At 40.0% G+C, this 17,496-nt stretch overlaps 1 protein-coding gene across 1 annotated transcript in view; it reads left to right on the top strand.

Annotated features, from left to right (window-relative positions):
- thsd7ba (thrombospondin, type I, domain containing 7Ba) overlaps positions 1-17,496 on the top strand; it is a 323,272-nt gene that overhangs the window by 149,058 nt on the left and 156,718 nt on the right. Inside the window, exon 7 of the mRNA XM_084725418.1 lies at positions 10,986-11,144. Within this exon, the coding sequence (XP_084581544.1) occupies positions 10,986-11,144 (159 nt within the window). The remainder of the gene's footprint in view (positions 1-10,985; positions 11,145-17,496) is intronic.

The following is a 17,496-nucleotide window of genomic DNA, read 5'->3' as shown; positions in this document are numbered from 1 at the left end:
CACATTCTCGTGTTGGGACCCAGCAAACCACAGAGCAGAAGACGTGCTGATGGTTTTGACAAGAAAAGGTCACTCAGAAGAGTGCAAATGAAGGTGCAGGTGAAGCACCTACTGCAATGCCACCACAACTGCAGAGTGCAACCAGCAGAGACTTGCAAAGTTCGGCCGAAATTAACATGACCTCCACATATGTTGTCCCGTGCTGAAAGGAGTTTTCAAACTGAAGCAGTTGTCGGTCACTTGAGGCCCCTAGTGGCCGGTTAACAAGAGTGAACATCAGTTGTTAATAGTCAAATGAAACAGAGCAGACAAAAAATAGAATTACTGCCTCATAGTTGTTTGTTCAACCAGTCAAGTTACAGTTTATATATTATATTTATATTTTACAGACTTATAATGTCTGTCGTGAAGGAATTGAATAAAAGGTTTCAAGTGTATTTTTTGACTCTGTTCTCACAATACGTGTGATCCCAGTGAATAATTCCCAGTGAGAAACATGCTGTCTACACTTAGAGACTATTATTGAGAGCTTTTGCGAATAAAATGTCACCACCTCATCCTTTTATCCTGTTAGGTATTTGTGTATAATTTTGACTGACACACACATGGAAGTGATTGCATGTCCCATGAGGACATCCAGGAATTCAACAACAGTGCAACACCTCTTAAAGGAATAGTTGGACCTCGCAGGAAATACTCATATTCACTTAGCTGAAAAGATTGATACCACTGTTCTGTCTGCACAGTAAATATGAAGCTATAGCCGGCTGCTGGTTAGCTCAGTTCATCACAAAGACGGGGAAAAAACATCCAACGGCGACACAGTCAACGGATTAGCACCTCTAAAACTTAAACACAAGCTAATTAACACATTTTATATCCAGTTGTATGGGTGGTACATTTCCTGGAGTGCCTGACATCACTGTGATGAAGATAACTATATATAGAGACAAGACAGTCGCACCCAGGAGTAAAATCAGGCAGAAAATCTGTAATCACATTTTCAAGACTCTAAACAGTTAGCACTGCATCCGTTTTGCCAGTTTGCCTTAAGAGTTAATTTATGAAGAGAAACTTTTTCTTTGCATTTTTAAAATGTAGAATTAGTAAGTTAGTATTAAATGAAATGTGTGATGTGATGCAGGTGTGTTGCTGTATTTAGAGTTTAGTTAAATGCTTTTAGCAACTATAAAATATTTTGCTCAGATCTGGCAGAAAGTTACACAAAATGTTTATGACAATCCGGCCTTTATCGCTGTGTGCACATAGAAGCATACAATCACTGCTTCAGTAGGTGAATTACCAGGTGAAAGAAGTTGTTAATCCCTGTGTTCTCACATAGAGTGAGTTGGTCATCAGCATTCAGCCCAGTGTCTGTTACGTCCTCCATGACTACATGCTACATCTGAAATCTAGTATTCAACATAATAAAACATTTTTAATAATTTTTTATGATATTTAGATTTTTTTCAGATAGTTGTAGATATATTTTAAATACTACAAATTTCATTATTTAAATCATCTCAAAATATTTATAATACATTAATATTTTTATTGATTTGATCTAGAGAAAGAGAATGACTGTCCTAATGTTTTACAGATTGTTGTAGTGATTTGTATACATTTTTTTAAATTAAATCCACAGGTAGTTTTACTTAATTAGCATGCCTTTTCGTTGTGATAGTTGTTATAACTTGTTTTAGTTTACGTCTGGTCAGGGACACTGGATGAAAAAGTAAATAAACACACAAACAAGAATGAAAACCTAAATCTTTGGAGCCTTTAGGGTTCAGGTCCTTAAATACATTCACATTCCCATTTTAAAAGTCACTTTTCAGGCTTACCAGGCTCTACGGTTGAGCCACACTAGATCCTCAGTTTTGTGATTTGTGACTTTGAACGTTGGATGGCCAAAAATGTTCCGTGTAACTTTCTGCCAGACATGAAGGAGTAAAAGCTTATTAAATGGTATCACTCCTGAGTGCAACCATCTCCTCTCTGTACATGCATATGTACAATTAGGATCACACACCAGATGGCCCGAGCGCAGTTGTAACCCCACAGGAAGATATCTTGCGGCCTCGTGCAGCAGTAATGTTCACACCAGAAAATATTTGTGCACAACACTGAAGACCAAATTACCTCAGATGATCAACAGTTCTGCCACCATCCATGAGTACATAGGTGAATAAGAGACACTGTGAACGGCTTTCCTGCTCAGGTTGAAAAGTGCTGTGCTCATATTGCATTGATTTTAGAGGCCCCTGTGGACAAAAACTGTATATTTCCACCGCCATAACCACAAAATATAACTGGCTAACATTGGCCTAATTCTCACTGTAACTTAGCTTGGGAAAATGTAAACACAGGCTCTTCCAGTCTGCAAGCTGGAAAGTGTTTCATCTGATTTAGAGGAGACTCCAACCCAGTGGCAGACATTAAGAATAACTCTAAAGAAATAGTTGATCTTCTCACTGATGACCTCGTTTGCTTATGTAGGTCATATGGAGGCGTCAGCATTGAACTGAGATTGTTTCATAACCAGTTAAAAAGTCCATGTAGCAGAGGGGATCACACATGTGCAAATCACAAGCAAGTCCCAAGTCTCTCTGGTCCAGCAAGTCGAGTCCCTGCTATAAGTAAAGCAAGTCAAATCAAGTCAAGAAAGTCGCATGAAATTCTGTTGATCTGCCCCAGTTTCCACATTAAAATCTGTTTCAACATTATCAAAAACTATTGCAGCCCAATTCCACCTTATACGTCATTTAAAAGGACAGTTTTTTGGTTGCAACACCAGTACTTGTACAATTAAAAGAGCCTCAAGGATACAACAAGAAAGTCACAGGACTTACTTCCATTGTTGTCCTTGTTGGAACTGGATGGTGTAGAGATGTGTGTGTGTGCGTGTGCTTGTGCAAACTTACCAACATATAAATATATGCTTACTATAATACTAAATCAGTCCTGCCAATACAACTGTCAGTCGAATAGCCAGTGTTTCAATTATATCTTAAACATGCCTGGATTTGTGGTCTGTTTAATGCTATTCAGAACCTGGTTTTCTATCCTGGGTGCCAAAGTATCTAAAGAACCTTTACCCATCTGGCTGCTTAGCAGTGTCAGATGTACTAAACTGGACATGGTGTTGTGGCTGTGAGCCTCTCTGACTTGTGCAACAAAGTTTAATAAGTAATTTGGAGCTGCACCATTTACAGCTTCACAGAGTTTTACCTGAGTCACTCTGGACTCCCGGGGGAGCCAGTTTAGCTTCATGAGTTGGTTCCTGCATATGTGCTCCAGTACACATAGGGAGGAAAGTTCATCTTATCTTTGACATTTTGTGGCAATCAACAATAGAGAGTAAGGAAATTTAAATTGCAATATAGCCTTATAGCTCTAAACGGTTTGAAAGTGACAATATAAGCCAAGTCTAACATAGCTTAGACTTGATGTTAGCTTTCTAGCAAAATTTTGACCAGCCAATAGCTAAAAAGACACATTCATGTACCCTTCTTAGTGTTTTATAGCAATGGATGATGTTACTGTTTTTCAACCAGCCTGCTCCATGATAACTCCATCCTGTGTTAGCTTATGCTGGTCTACAGCGTCCTAGTAGGTTGCCAGGGTTACGCACATTGCACCATAAATCACCCAATCATTATTCAAAAGCAAAACGTAACTTCTCTCAATCTCTAGAAAAATTAAAATATTTAAGTAAACAAGTCGAGTTGTTTCAAGTCATCGCCTCAAATTTGCGACTTGTGACTCAAGTCTGACCATATGCACCTTTAATGTTCTAAGATCCTTATCCTAAGAATAAAACCAACATTAGTGTTTATTAAAGGATGATAATAGATTGCAGAGAAATAACATTTTAACATTAATATAACAGTCATTTTTATTATAGTCTGACTCACCGGATGCACATTGCGGCTATAAGCCCTACCAGTGGTCGCTTGCTTCAAGCAACATCATGGCATCCGCTATCTACATTTTCAAAGTCAACAGAAAAGAAGAACAACCTTTTAGTTGCAATCTACACACTGAAAACATAAAATTAGCGCCTGGGACGGTAATGGTTTGAATGCAAGTAAGCTGTTATATTTTTCTTTTACAGTGATGTAGTCATTCTAATGCCAGAGTTCACAATGTTCAAGCAACACAAGTTCCTCCTCAACACTACTTTGCAGCAGCACTGTTGCTACATCCTGGGCTCAGCGCCACCCAAAACGTTTGTGATTGGTTTAAAGAAATGCAAACAAGGCAGGACTTTTATTCCTCTGTCGCAGAATGATCATGTGTGGATCCAGACCTTTCTCCAGCTCTGTGTGCTGTGGAGTGAGGTCTGGCTGTGCAAGACTATTTTTATTGTATCAGTCTTCAAATTTCTATTATATATATCTATTTGGCATCTTTGTGAAAATACTCTTCTTTGAGTGCACTGTTGTTCAAAACATTGGATATGGCCAACACTTCTAGGCAAGACCATTATTATTGTCTCCTTCTCGCCCCCACTGTTTTTGTGCTAGAGTCCACACAAAGCATCTGCACAGCAGGAGGAAGTGAACCAGCAGCTGGCTGGTGGGCTTTGGTCATCTCCAGCAACTAGCTCGGAAAAATATTTCATAAGATTCTTAACTGAGGCAGGGTGGAAATGTCACCTAAATCTCTGGTAGTTCATAAACTCTGCCATTGTGGTGACACATGTATAATCTAAGGCACACAAAGAAAGACATTATTACAGCCAAAGTTTGAGCGTCTAATTTCTTCTGTTTTCAGTCTTACCTCTCCCATTAATGTTAGTGCAGGAAGTCTAAGCGACTAAATCACTTTAATGTGGGGGTGGACACAGCAGCTTGAACACCTTGGATTTTGTACAAGCATCTGTGTAATTGCGTCTGGCTTGGATTGTAGGAGAAAATGGGCACTTTCACAAAACAGGTAAAATAGTTTTACGAGGCTGAGAAATGTAGCTGATGCAGACTTGCAGGGCAGTGTGTTTTCACATTAAATTAAATATCATTACATCAGCTAAAAGGGGATGAATTTGTTTACTTTGAACATTGAGCAGAGCCTGCTCATCCCCCCTGTGAATTATGTTTATTTTATTATGCATTAAGTCAGTATCATGCAGATTTAACAAGCTATAATAGAATGTAGACAGGTGGCATAAGATAATAAAGTCAGTCAATGTAGGGGATTACATAGAGATAGTGAGAGAAGATGAAAGTTACTATAGTTAATCAAAAGCAGAGTGAACCGCTCTTATGTTGTGGTTTTGGTCTGTCAGCAGTGCTGACAGTCAGTCTAAGTGCAGCCAAAGTGCTCCTTCTTCTTCTTTTTCAATAAATCCCACGAGATGAATGATGAAGTCACAGCTGCTGGGGGACAGGTGAGGGGAAAGATGTACAAAGTTTAATGAACTGTTCTTGAGAGTTCTTGAAACTTGCAGGATGGGACCCAGAGGTGTGAACTTGAGTCACATGTCATCAGTAGCGTACCGTGGGGTTTCAGTCAGGGCCTTCAGTAACAAACTGAACAGCCAGCCACTGGACACTCAGCCACTGCTGCATAAACACCTTCAAGACAGTCGATCTTTAAAACCCACAGCACAGGTGTGCACCGCAGTGCAGTGTAGCAGCCACTGCAGCATCACCACCAGATCTTCATTTATGTCACTCAGCAACCAAGATTTCACACACACACACACACCACATGACACAAAAACATGCATCCACAGTTAATGTAACAGTGTTCACCAGTTTGCGCAACTCCAACTGATAAAGTATAGCCACAACATTATCAGTGCACCACCTTCAGTTCATTAACACAAATGTGTGTTGTGTGTCGTCAACGCTGAACCACAACATCACCATCTACTGCCCAAACTCACTCACCCATCACTTGTAATGGTAGGAGGTATAAATATCAGCACATAGCTTAGTTTATTCCTAGTCCGTCAAAGGCTTAATGCGCCAACACATTGCGTTGGCTGATGAAACAGTCAGTCAAAGTTGTAATCAAGTGGCAGCTACTTGTTTTCAGACATCTATTTGACGACTTTAGGTTTTTGTCAAAAGTAAACGGCTTTGCAGGAAAAAACATGTTTATATTTCTATAATTAAAGCATCAAAAAAATGGTTGTCAGGTTTTAGAACCAAAACTTCCATTGTTTTGTCACTGGATTGAAAAAAAAAGTAGAAGCATGCATTCAGTAGAATGTAAATCCCCGCCAGGTAACAGATGGTGAAGCACTTACTGCAGTGTCAGAGATTTGGAACAAGCTGAAACAAGATTTCCAACTTTTCATGGCATGGAGCCACAAAAAATTAAAACACCACAATAACTTTATCTCTCTTAAACAGAGTAACACTCACCCATCACTTGTAATCCGTAGGAGGTATAAATATCAACATGTGGTTTAGTTTACTCCCAGTCCGTCAAAGGGGCAAACTCCCCTGATGACAACAGTCACCCGGTCAGGTTGATCGGTCTAGTGGTACACAAGATTAGCAGGTCTGTTGATCACACACGTTCACTCTCCCTCACAGATTTACCACCACATTTACCCTATTTACCACTGATAGTGTATATAAATGTATATATGCTGTGCAAGTACTTACAGTAAATTACAGCCTGCCTGTTTCAGTCTTTGTACTTAAAGCTATAATAGCATGAATCAGAATCTGTCACTAAGGTGTTTCCATAATAACAAGATCACAGTGTGATGCCAGTGGCACAAATGTAAGATTTATTTCATTGTGATAACCCCCATGATGGATGTGGTAAAACATGCAGGTATCATATATAATATATCTGTGTTGTAATGTTCCTTTGAACCCCCCCTTGAACCAAATCAGCTTGATGCCTTTATTATGTTTGTTTGCTGCTCTCAGCTGTGTTGCACCGTGCATTACTGTGTTTTCATTCTTCTGCACTTGGCCCTACCCAATTTTAACTTGGTGCAAAGAATACAAATAAAGGAAATAATCCTGATACTTTGACCTAACCTTCTTCACATTTGCCACCCCTGCAAAGTTTATGAACGTGTTTCTCAGGTTTTTGGTCGCTGCAGCAGTGGTGGCTCTTCTCATTCTGCATGCTCGCTCTGTCTTTTTCCTTCTTTTTTATTCCAAACAAACTGCTCTTTGTGCTGCTGGAATCATAAAACTCATTACTTGCTTTGTAGTGGGAGTTTTTTTCTTTGGAGAGAACATTCATTAAAACTTAGGAATGAAAGAGAAAATCTAAAAGCGGAGTAACATCATAGATATACAGTACAGCATGTACTCCACGTGTCAAAGATTTAGTATCATTAGCTGAGTAAATGACCCAGAAACACCACAGGTTAACCAGGTTTAACTTGAAGCCAAAGTTAATTACTTTTTGTGAATACATTAATATAAACAGAGATGAAACCGCATGCCAGAATCACCGAGGCAACCAGTTTTACTGTGAACTCCAAATGGCCGTGCTAAAAAGTAATATTCTTTTACAAAATTCAAATTAAACAAAATGAAAGTTTTCAGCTTATAAAATCAGTCACTACAAGAAAAAAAAATACTGGGAGCACATGAATACCAAGTATTTCATTTATCTTTTTAATTAAGCACAGTGGGTAGTTTTTAATGGCTCTCAACTATAAGGTCCTCTTTTGCAAATCATGCTCTTTCCTGCCTAATAAACATAACCATTTATTTTAGAATAACATATTAATCTCCCTTCAACAGTGTTTTCTTACATTGCCGACTTGATTAGTCTAGGGGTGACTTCATTTCGTAGCTGAGGTGTTTGCTGTGGGATGCCCCTTTAAAGTTAAAGACAGTTGAACCCAAAATCAAAAACACACATATTCCCCCTGACCTGTAGTGCTGTTTATCCGTCTGTATTGTTTTGATGTGAGTTGCAGAGTTTTGGAGATATCAGCTGTAAAGATGTCTGCCTCCTCTCCAGTATGACGGGACAAAACATTTGAAAAATTCAAAACTAGTGTTTCTTTCCAAAAATCATGACCCAGCTACTTAAGATAATCCACAGACCTTGTTCTGAGTAGTTTCATGTAGGAACTACTTTTTCTTTTCAGTAGAATCTACTGGAAGGACTTTCATTGATTAACTGTCCAAATACATCTCTGGTTGGTTAAAGGAACAGTTCACCCCAAACTCAAAAGTCCTTTTCCCCCTGTAGTGTTTTATATCTATCTTTATTGTTTTGGTGTGAGTTGCAGAGTTTTAGAAATTTTGGCCTTCAAATGTATTTGAAAAATTCAAAACCAGTGTCTCTTACAAAAAATCATGACCCAGTTATTCAAGATAATCTACCAACCTTGTGTTTCATGTAGAATCTACTGGAACTACTTTCTTTCTGCTGGCACGAATCAAATGAAACTGCTCACAACACAGTGTGTGGATTAACTCTGTCTGGTGTGAATTTTTTTTTATGTATTTTTGGTGCTTTGAGCACCACAAGCTGAGTGCCATTCAGTCCCATTATACTGGGTGGACATCTCTACAGCCGATATCTCCATAATTCTACAGCTCACACCAAAACAATATAAATGGATAAATATCACTTCAGGCCAGGGGAAAAATATGTATTTTGATTTTCAAGATCAAGATTTAAGATTGAACAATTTTTTACCATCTCAATGAGACATTGATTGGAATTTGTCGCGGTGTGTCCTCAAAGCAGCATCCACATGGAAATATTAAAAAATACCCCGACGAGAATAAAACAGCTGCATAAAAAGTCTAATAAAAACACAGTTCATTGGATGGTTCATAAACACCGAACTGTCCCTTTATCTCAGCAGAGATGAATATGAATGGTGAATATGTTTGCTGAATATAGAATATCAATGAGGGCAGCTCCTTGAGGCAACAGATACAAGGGACAAAAGATCAATACATCAACTGTAATGTTTCCCTTGACGTGACCTTCGCAGCTTCAGCTAATGTAAACAGGTGTGGCTACAACATAGAGATCGCGTGACGTGGAGGACAGTTTGCCTCTGATGGATGTCTACTGCAGTAAGACCATTGACAAACACGAGAAGCCACAATTTAGGGAACAAAGCAGAAAGATCTGTACTGCGCACTTTATGAATGTGTTTAAGCAAGCATCTCATTTTTACAAAGGAGATCAAACACCGTGTAAATTACTTTCGGTGAGAAGACAAAATGCACAATGGACATTTAGTGAATTCCTCTTTGGGCTCTCATTTAAATGGAAATTTGCCACTCACTGATGTGCGGAGGTGCATCAAAATGGAATATTAGATTGAATAAATCCCCATGTTGTGGACAGGCAAAAAATACCCCCTCATTCTGTGTGAGAGACTAATGTCAGAGCCCATTACAGGTGGCTGAGCTCTCTGTGATCTACAAATGATACCAGCCTTGCTTAGCAGTGAATTGGTTATACCGTGTCTTGCCTTAATATCTCCCTGTTCAGCTCCTGTTTACTCCCTCAGCTGGCCGCTGCCCCCTATTTAATATTCTCCTGAGCCGGGCGCAAGATGAGAAGAGCAATGTTCTTTCTGTTCTTTCTGTTTTCTCCTTCTTTTTTTTTTCTTTACTCCACGATAAGCTTTGCTAAATCTACCGTGTTTCTCACCACAGTATACAATATCTGAAGATGTGGCCTTTACCATTGAACACACCACTGTCTTCCCAATGAGAACTACATTCTCATCCAGAGGCTGAGCCTTCCTCATCTTCTTCACTCTCTTCACAGCATATATTCAGGATTTATTCCTGTTTGCATTCAAAGTCCAAACATATTACTTGACAGAAATCGCACTGACGCTACACCCTGCACACCACCAGGGTTTTCCCAGGATGTTTTTGAGATAAATGTGGCAAAGGCTGGAGAATGTTTGTGTGGCAGGCACAGTGTACACGGTGCGCTTAAGTGAGAAAATCATGATTTGACAGGCTAAACTATCCATAGGGGTTTAAATTATATATATATATATATATGATATACCAAGATGGAGCAAAATATAAAAAAAAAAAAAAAATTATAGGCCAACTCAGCCCTGTTTTATTGCTGATAGTAACTATGTGTATGCACTGTGCAAATATGTACAGTAAATTACAGCCTGCCTGTTTCAGTCTCTGTACTTAAAGCCGTCATAGCATGAAAACCTGTAACTGAGGTGTTTCCATAAATTACAGTGTAATACACACAGCAGAAATATATGATTTATACAATTTACTGTGATTGGACATGGAAAACAATTCAGATCCTATATTTAGTTTTTCTGTTTTTGGATGTAAAATAATGAACTGATGATTATTAATTTGATGTTTGTATTCCAATTCCAAACATATTACTTGATAGAAATCACTCTCTCTCTCTCTCTCTCTCTCTCTCTCTCTCTCTCTCTCTCTCCCTCTCACTCTCTCTCTCTCTCTCTCTCTCTCTCTTACACACACACACACACACACACACACACACACACACACACACACACACACACACACAAACATGCAAACACACACAGTGCACAGCCACCAACAGGTGGGTCAAAAAATGCAAAACTTGGATTAAAAAATATTATATACCATAGAAGAAGCACTAAAATCCAATAAAAAGAGGTGTGCCTTTTTTATCCAGTGTAGTACCTTACTTATGTTTGATATCTGGAGTCACTGAGTCACAAACTATTGAAAAAAAGTGCTGTTAATTTCTGTTCACATCTTTATGTCATGAATTAGCAATCATGTGCTACATGAGATCAGTTAAGTACAATTGTTTTGTCATTCTTTTTAATTAATATGAGGGTATCAGCCCAAAGATATTAGCATGGAATGGACAACAGTAATTGTCAACAAAGGTGGCAGCCAGTAATACAAAGGTGACCCACCTTTGAGTCAGATAGGCAGGTAAAACCTTGCATACCCTTCACTGCCGCCTGTGTGTGTCTGAGCTTGACTTAAGCCCGGTGTATCCCTGCTTGTGTTCCTTTTCTCTTTGTTCAGTGTCCAGGCCTGTGAGTGCCAGGCTGTGCGCTGCTGAAGAGCCCCCCTCGGCCGTCCAGCACTGCTCCATCCCTTGCCAGCACCACTGCTCTCTCTCCCACTGGTCGCCCTGGGGCGCCTGCTTACATGACAACTGCAAAGAACCACAGGGGAAGAAAGGTAAGATGAAGTAAACTGGATGTGACAGTGGACAAGTTTTGGCTTTTCGAGAGATTTGCAGAACCACATGTAAATTTGTCAGAAGTGTGGAAAAAGGCAGCAGGAGACAGTGCTGTCTACAGAGGGTTGGTGGTTCAGTCCCCACCTCCTCCTGTCCACATGCCAACGTGTCCTTGGGCGAGACACTGAACCCTCCTCCTCACCCACTGGGGATGCACAAGCCAGTGCATTCCTAATCGCTGGTCCCAAGCCCCGATGTAGCCACCCCATAGGAAGAAGCTGAAAGAGGAAGTGGAATACAGGCGTGATGGATGTGGATGATGATGATTGCTGTGGTCGCTTGATGCAGTAAAAGTTCAGCAGTACTGTAAAATGAATAGTTTTGGTCCAAATGAAATGTCACGGTCTCCCAAAATGTCATCAAAAGACCACAGTGCCTTAAAATACATGTTCACTGAGAGCAGAACGAACATGTTCCCCTCACTGAGTGTTTGTTAAAGTGATATGAACAGAAAACATTTATAACTTGTTTAAAAAGGCTTTGTTATGCGCTCGCAGTTAGGGCTGCATGATACGGCCTATAACCAATATCTTGATATTTTTAGGCTATATCGTGATACACAATATATATCTTGATATTTTGATATATCCTCTAAATCGCTGTATAAATGTTAAATTCAACCATTTGATGCATAAAATGACACCAGTATGATAATTCAAGTCGACCCTTCTATTGGAGTTTTTTGCAAAAAGGGTGAAATCACAATCAAGTTAAGTTTAGCAAACCTTCAAGCAAGGCTGCTGCACTCACAAGCTTTTAAGAAAATAAAAATAAATAATGGCATGGTAAGTCTTTCTACTGTGGTTCTCAAAGACCCTTAACAAAAACAGAGCTCAAAGCAACAAAAAAAAGGGCATTCAACAAGAATCCCAGAGAAAGACATTTCAAATCTATATAAATTAAAGTGCTCGTTTCTGCTCGATCATGTTTGTAACAACAGATCATTTTAAAAAAAAAAGCATTGTGAGCAAAACCACAGAGGCAGTAGTCCAGGCTGTGACTGCGAAAACCACTCTGAACAACAACAGTCACATCACAGGAGGAGTGGGAATGTGTGTATATGCAATATATGCTTTACACATATTACATACTTAATAAATGCATTAAACGGACACACACAGTTTGTAAGTGCATGAAAAAAATCATTAAAAACATGCTCAGTTATACTGTAACTGCATGAAAAACGAGACATAGTTTTGACATAGTTTTTAATTACAAGTGATAAATTATGAAATGCAGTCTTAATTATATTTACCATTGTTGATAATAAGAGTGATTGTTATTTTCCCATTAGAGGGAGGCAAACCTACTCACCAATTGCAAGGTGCAGCCGATGGCTAAAGCATTGCAGTCTTTTCCACTCATTCAGGCTCACAGCTTTGATTATGTTAGTCCCATTATCCGTGGTGATGCACACTTGACAAGTTTCTGACAAGTTCCATGAGAGCATCTTGCAGCCCCTGTGTAATGAGCTCTCCTGAATGACCATCAGGAAAAAAGCTCGTTTGAAAGCCCAAACTTTTCAACTCCCAGTTGTTGATGTAATGTACTGTTAAGCTGAGATGAGGGTCACAGGTTCTGCTGGACCACAGATCCATAGTTGTGGAGAAGTGGGTCACATTTGTTAGCTGGTGGGCCACCTTTTCTCTTACTGAAATGTACAGCTCTGGTAACGCTTTTTCTGCAAAAAAAAAAAAAAAAAAAATTGTGACCAGGCAAATCATACTTTGGGTCAAGTGTCTTAATGAGATTTTTGAATCCTGGCTTTTCCACAACACTGACCAGGGCCATGTCTTTGTCTTTTGTCACTGTAGTCATCATCTTTTTCCATTTTGGACTTGTTTTGTCATACGGGACTGAATTGGCAAACGAAGACGCCAGAGTCATTTGCTTTGGTGCTGGTTCCTTTGACATTTTATGTGATGCAGGTAGAGATGAGGACATGCGGAGTTTGAGGCATTCTTCATTTTGTAGTGGATGGCAACCACTGCCAGATGATAGAGCCAGAGCTTTAAGAGAGCCATGCCATTGCATCTCTGTCTGAAATACTCCCACATTTTAGATGATCGCAGTGAGGTCTGCTCACCCATGTATCCGTGCTCTGACCAGGTGCAGCAGTTCATACTGACATGTTGATGCAAATCGATGCATTTTCATGATCGATCAAGTCAGTTACGTTGACGAATCGCCCCAGCCCTGCTGCAAATGCCCATGTTCACTTCCAAAGACCTCTATGGTTTTCACATAGTTTAAAGTTACTATTCTAATATTACCAAATCAATACTTTGCACTTAACCAACAGCTGAAAAACATGTACACAAGCCACATGTGTACCTGTGCATGACAGCTACCTTGCTGAACTGCTGCAGCTCCCACACTGCTGCAGCGCTGCTTCTGCCAGCCCCGTCCTCTACTTCGAGTTTGCAGAAAAGCTGAAGAGAGGAAAGAAAGCAGTGTGTGAGAAAGAAAAAAGACCACTTGAAAAATACTGTCCTTCACCTTATTTTTACATGTCTGTGATATATTCTGCAGACACAGACACTGAGTGAGTGGTGCCATGTTGCTGGTAGGATCATATAACAATAAAACTATCAACAGTAGGTTTTTCTCCAGTATAAGGAAAACCACTGGTGTTCAAAAATAATCAAGTGAAAGAGCAGTATTTTTCATTTTTCTTTGTTACTTTTTAACCATTGGTGTTTAGTGCACAAAAGGGGTTTCTCCAAATCTTCAATTGCAGCAGCTTTTTTGTTTGTTTGTTTGTTTTTTCCTTGGTATGCCATGGTTTTCATTGGCCTGTTTGTGAACGGAAAGCTAATTCATATCGAGGCCTACTCAGTATTTAAAGCTGCCACAAGGAACTTTCAGATTGTGTTGATCTTGTAGGCCCTTTGGACAAAAGCGGCAATGTTTCCTCTGCCAGAACCACAAAATAAACCATCAGAAATAGAATTATCTAAATAAAAATATCCTCCTTATTCTTTTTAACTGGCTAAAGTACGACTAACTGTAACTCTGGCTAGGGAAAATATAAAGACAGGCTTTTTTAATCTGATTTCAAGGAGAATTCGACCCGGTGGCAGACATTAAGAATAACTAAACAGAAATATCCAATCTTCTCACGGACGGTCTCATTTGCTTCTGTAGGTCTAGAGGCATCAGTATTAAACTGAAACTGTTTCACAACCAGTTGAAACTCTTTGTAGTAGCTAATTATGATTTTAAATGAGTATGAGTAAAAAAAAAAATCCCTGAAACAACTACCGCCAAAAATTTAATTTCAGTAATTTGTGAAGTTGTAATTAGTCAGTGAGGCCCAGTTGTAAGTGTAGTAGTTCACATTTCAGTGTGAAATGAGTCATGGTAACTCTGTGCTACTGTGACATAGTAAACCATCTTCTCTTGTCTGTCAGAGATTAGTCTTCTGCCTAAAACACCACCCAGAGGATTAAATTAACAAAGTAACTGATGTTAATATCACTGACCACAGTTAGCTCCAGTCATCACCATGAGCCAACTGAATAAGCTGTGACAGGACGTAACAACCCTAATAGATGAGATTAAGTATTCTTTTAAATGCCATGAAATTATCTCAAGATATATATCATCCTTCCAACTGTTGTGAGAGGCAGAATACTGTTTTCTCAGAATCATGTTTGACAGATGGACGGACACATCCAACCCATCCAAAAGATTCTACGGATAGCTAGCTAACAAGCTGATATGATTTAAAATTGAGACTGATAGTTGCACAGATGGAGCAGTGGTGAAATCACAGGCACTCAGTCAAAAAACAATTAACTGTTGGGTTTTATTGCAGATCGCCGTGTAGTACATTTACAGTCAGCTGTTCACATCAATTGTTGCTGAAGAGCTGAGTACCTTCAATATGGTCAACAAGGGCCTTTATATTAACCTTGTTTAATGTTTTCAATTTAGCATTGCAGCATGTTTTGAATGTCGAAACAATAGTGTGTCATGCTTTGGCAACGCTGAAACTGAGCGAGAGAGAGCTATTGAGGCTGACGGAGGCTGAGAGCAAGAATGACACTGCGAGAGAGCGATGTTGTCAGAGCAGGAGAGGAGAGGGAGGCGGTGGATGTTTGAATCGCAAATTGTTTGTTGATAAGCAACTGGCTGAGAGGAAGTGTGCTCTGGAGGAAGGCGGAACACGTAGAAACCGCAGCAGACGAAAGACAGAAAGAGAGCACACCTGTAGTTTGGCTCTCAGTCCCCAGGAGGGTGAAGGGAGTATCAGCAGACAAGATGCTTCCTGTCTGAGTGTGTATGCTTATGTCTAGTGCGTGTGTGTGTGTGTTTGAGTAGGTGTGCTCAAGTATTCAGCGAGCTCGTGCTGTCTGAATGTTCTTGTCTTTTTTCACAGGTGAACGCGTGTCATATCTGACTGCTTTGCTACGCATTGTGTGTGTGTAGTGCAGTGTGTGTTTCAATTGGCGGAGCTGTTAGTGTGTTAGCGCTGCGCTAAAAGGGCAGCATGACCTCGCCCCTGCCGTGAGTAAATGTGCATGAAAGCCCCCCGGGGAGCGACTGAAGTGTGGATTGTTCAGGTCAGTGCCCACACTCTCCGACGCTGGATCTCCATGGGATGAGCCAGCTCCTCTCACAGACAGTGTCATTAATATATTTCGAGGAGTGGAAAAAACACAGCGCATGCTGTTTTGCACAGAGCTCTCATGTGGCAGACTGTCTTTTGATGGCATTCATAAAGATCCACAGCCCACAGCAGACTATTATGAAGAGAGTACGATAAGAGTAAGAGTATGAAACAACAGACAGTCCCTTGCATACTCTTAGAAATAAGGGCTCCTGTAGGGTTCATTCTGAAGGGCTGAGGTTCTACCCAGAACCATTTGCTTCTGAAAAAAAATTCTTTTGAAGAAACGGTTCGTCAAGGGTTCTTTGTAGCTCCCATTTTACACCATATGCAGCATGTTTGAAGCACAACTGCTGTACGTCTGCTGCACAGCGTCCACAGCAGCCAAAATCTGTTAATTGAGATGGTAGCGGATTGTGTGCATTTAAACCAGATGTGGCTTCAGCAGGTTTGCAGCATGCAGCAAAAATGAAATAGGGTTCTATTTGCACCATGTGCTGCAACCCTGCTGCAGCACACAAAGTAGTGCCCGAATATTGCTTTAAAATGGTGTCTTACACATTATTTGAACTTATTACTTTTTAAATCATACCCTGTATTCCTGTATTTTTCCTGGCCAAAATAAACATGAATATGTACCTTTCCCGTCTAATTTTGTCTATATACTAAAAGTTGGTACATTCACCTTTTTTCAGCCAAGACTTTGGGATTCCCTCTTCAGGTTGCTCCCTGTTTGCGCTGCTTAACAATCATCCACAAAAGTCCAAGCAACCAAATACGCCCTACTCATAGCACACCTGTTTGTTGTCATCCTGTAGTTGAGTTAATTCAGTTGACAAATGGATGAGAAAAGACTGATTTTCTTGCAGAACAAGCTTTACTTCTCTTCTACTTGTTGTACAGTGGTTGATGGGCAAAGATTTTCTGTAGAACCCCATGAGGTGGGTTCTAGATAAAGCCCTTGGAATATGAAAGGATTTTTGGCAGAACCCATTGGCTAGGTTCTAAATAAAACCCTTGGAATAGATAACGGTACTCAGCAGAACACCATGGGTGGGTTTTACATTAAACCATTAGGATACAAAAGGTTTTATGATAGAGCACCCTGGGTGGATTTTTGGTAACAGCCTTAGAAGATGAAAAGGTTCTGGATAGAACCCCCAGAACGGGTTCTAGATAAAAACATTGTAACATGGAAGGATTCCCCTTTAAAACCTGTCATGGAGGTTCTGGGAGCGTTGAATGGTGGTTGAAGAGGCATTGTTATGAGCCGAGCCGTCCGCCTGTGGTCCTTGAGCTGCAGAGAATTTCTTGCTCCTATTGAATGTGCACTTAGCCTTTATGTTCCGCAACATCAGAATACGCTGTGATCCGTCTCTAACCGAAAGGCTCGTGGGATCCCAGTGTTCAGGTAGAGGAGCCGACCTGCAGAGATGCGTATGCCGCCCCAGCTTTGCTCTCCGGAAAATTACAAATTTAAATTGCCTTGCGGTAGTTTTATGTGCTTTTCATTTTTTTTTCCTATGTTATCTTGGCCTATCATATTTTACAGCTATGTGAGAAAATGAATTGAACATGGGAGGTTACTGGATAGAATTTCAGTAATGCCTTTACTAGAAGTCATGGAGCTGAAGGATGGGGTGTTTGTGAATAAGAGTGTGCTGGAAATCACTGGA

Source organism: Lutjanus erythropterus, chromosome 8, assembly GCF_056507025.1.
Source record: "Lutjanus erythropterus isolate fLutEry1 chromosome 8, fLutEry1.hap2, whole genome shotgun sequence".
NCBI lineage: Eukaryota > Metazoa > Chordata > Actinopteri > Lutjaniformes > Lutjanidae > Lutjanus > Lutjanus erythropterus.
Note: the sequence above shows the minus strand (reverse complement) of the source record. Positions and strands in the feature narration are given on the sequence as shown.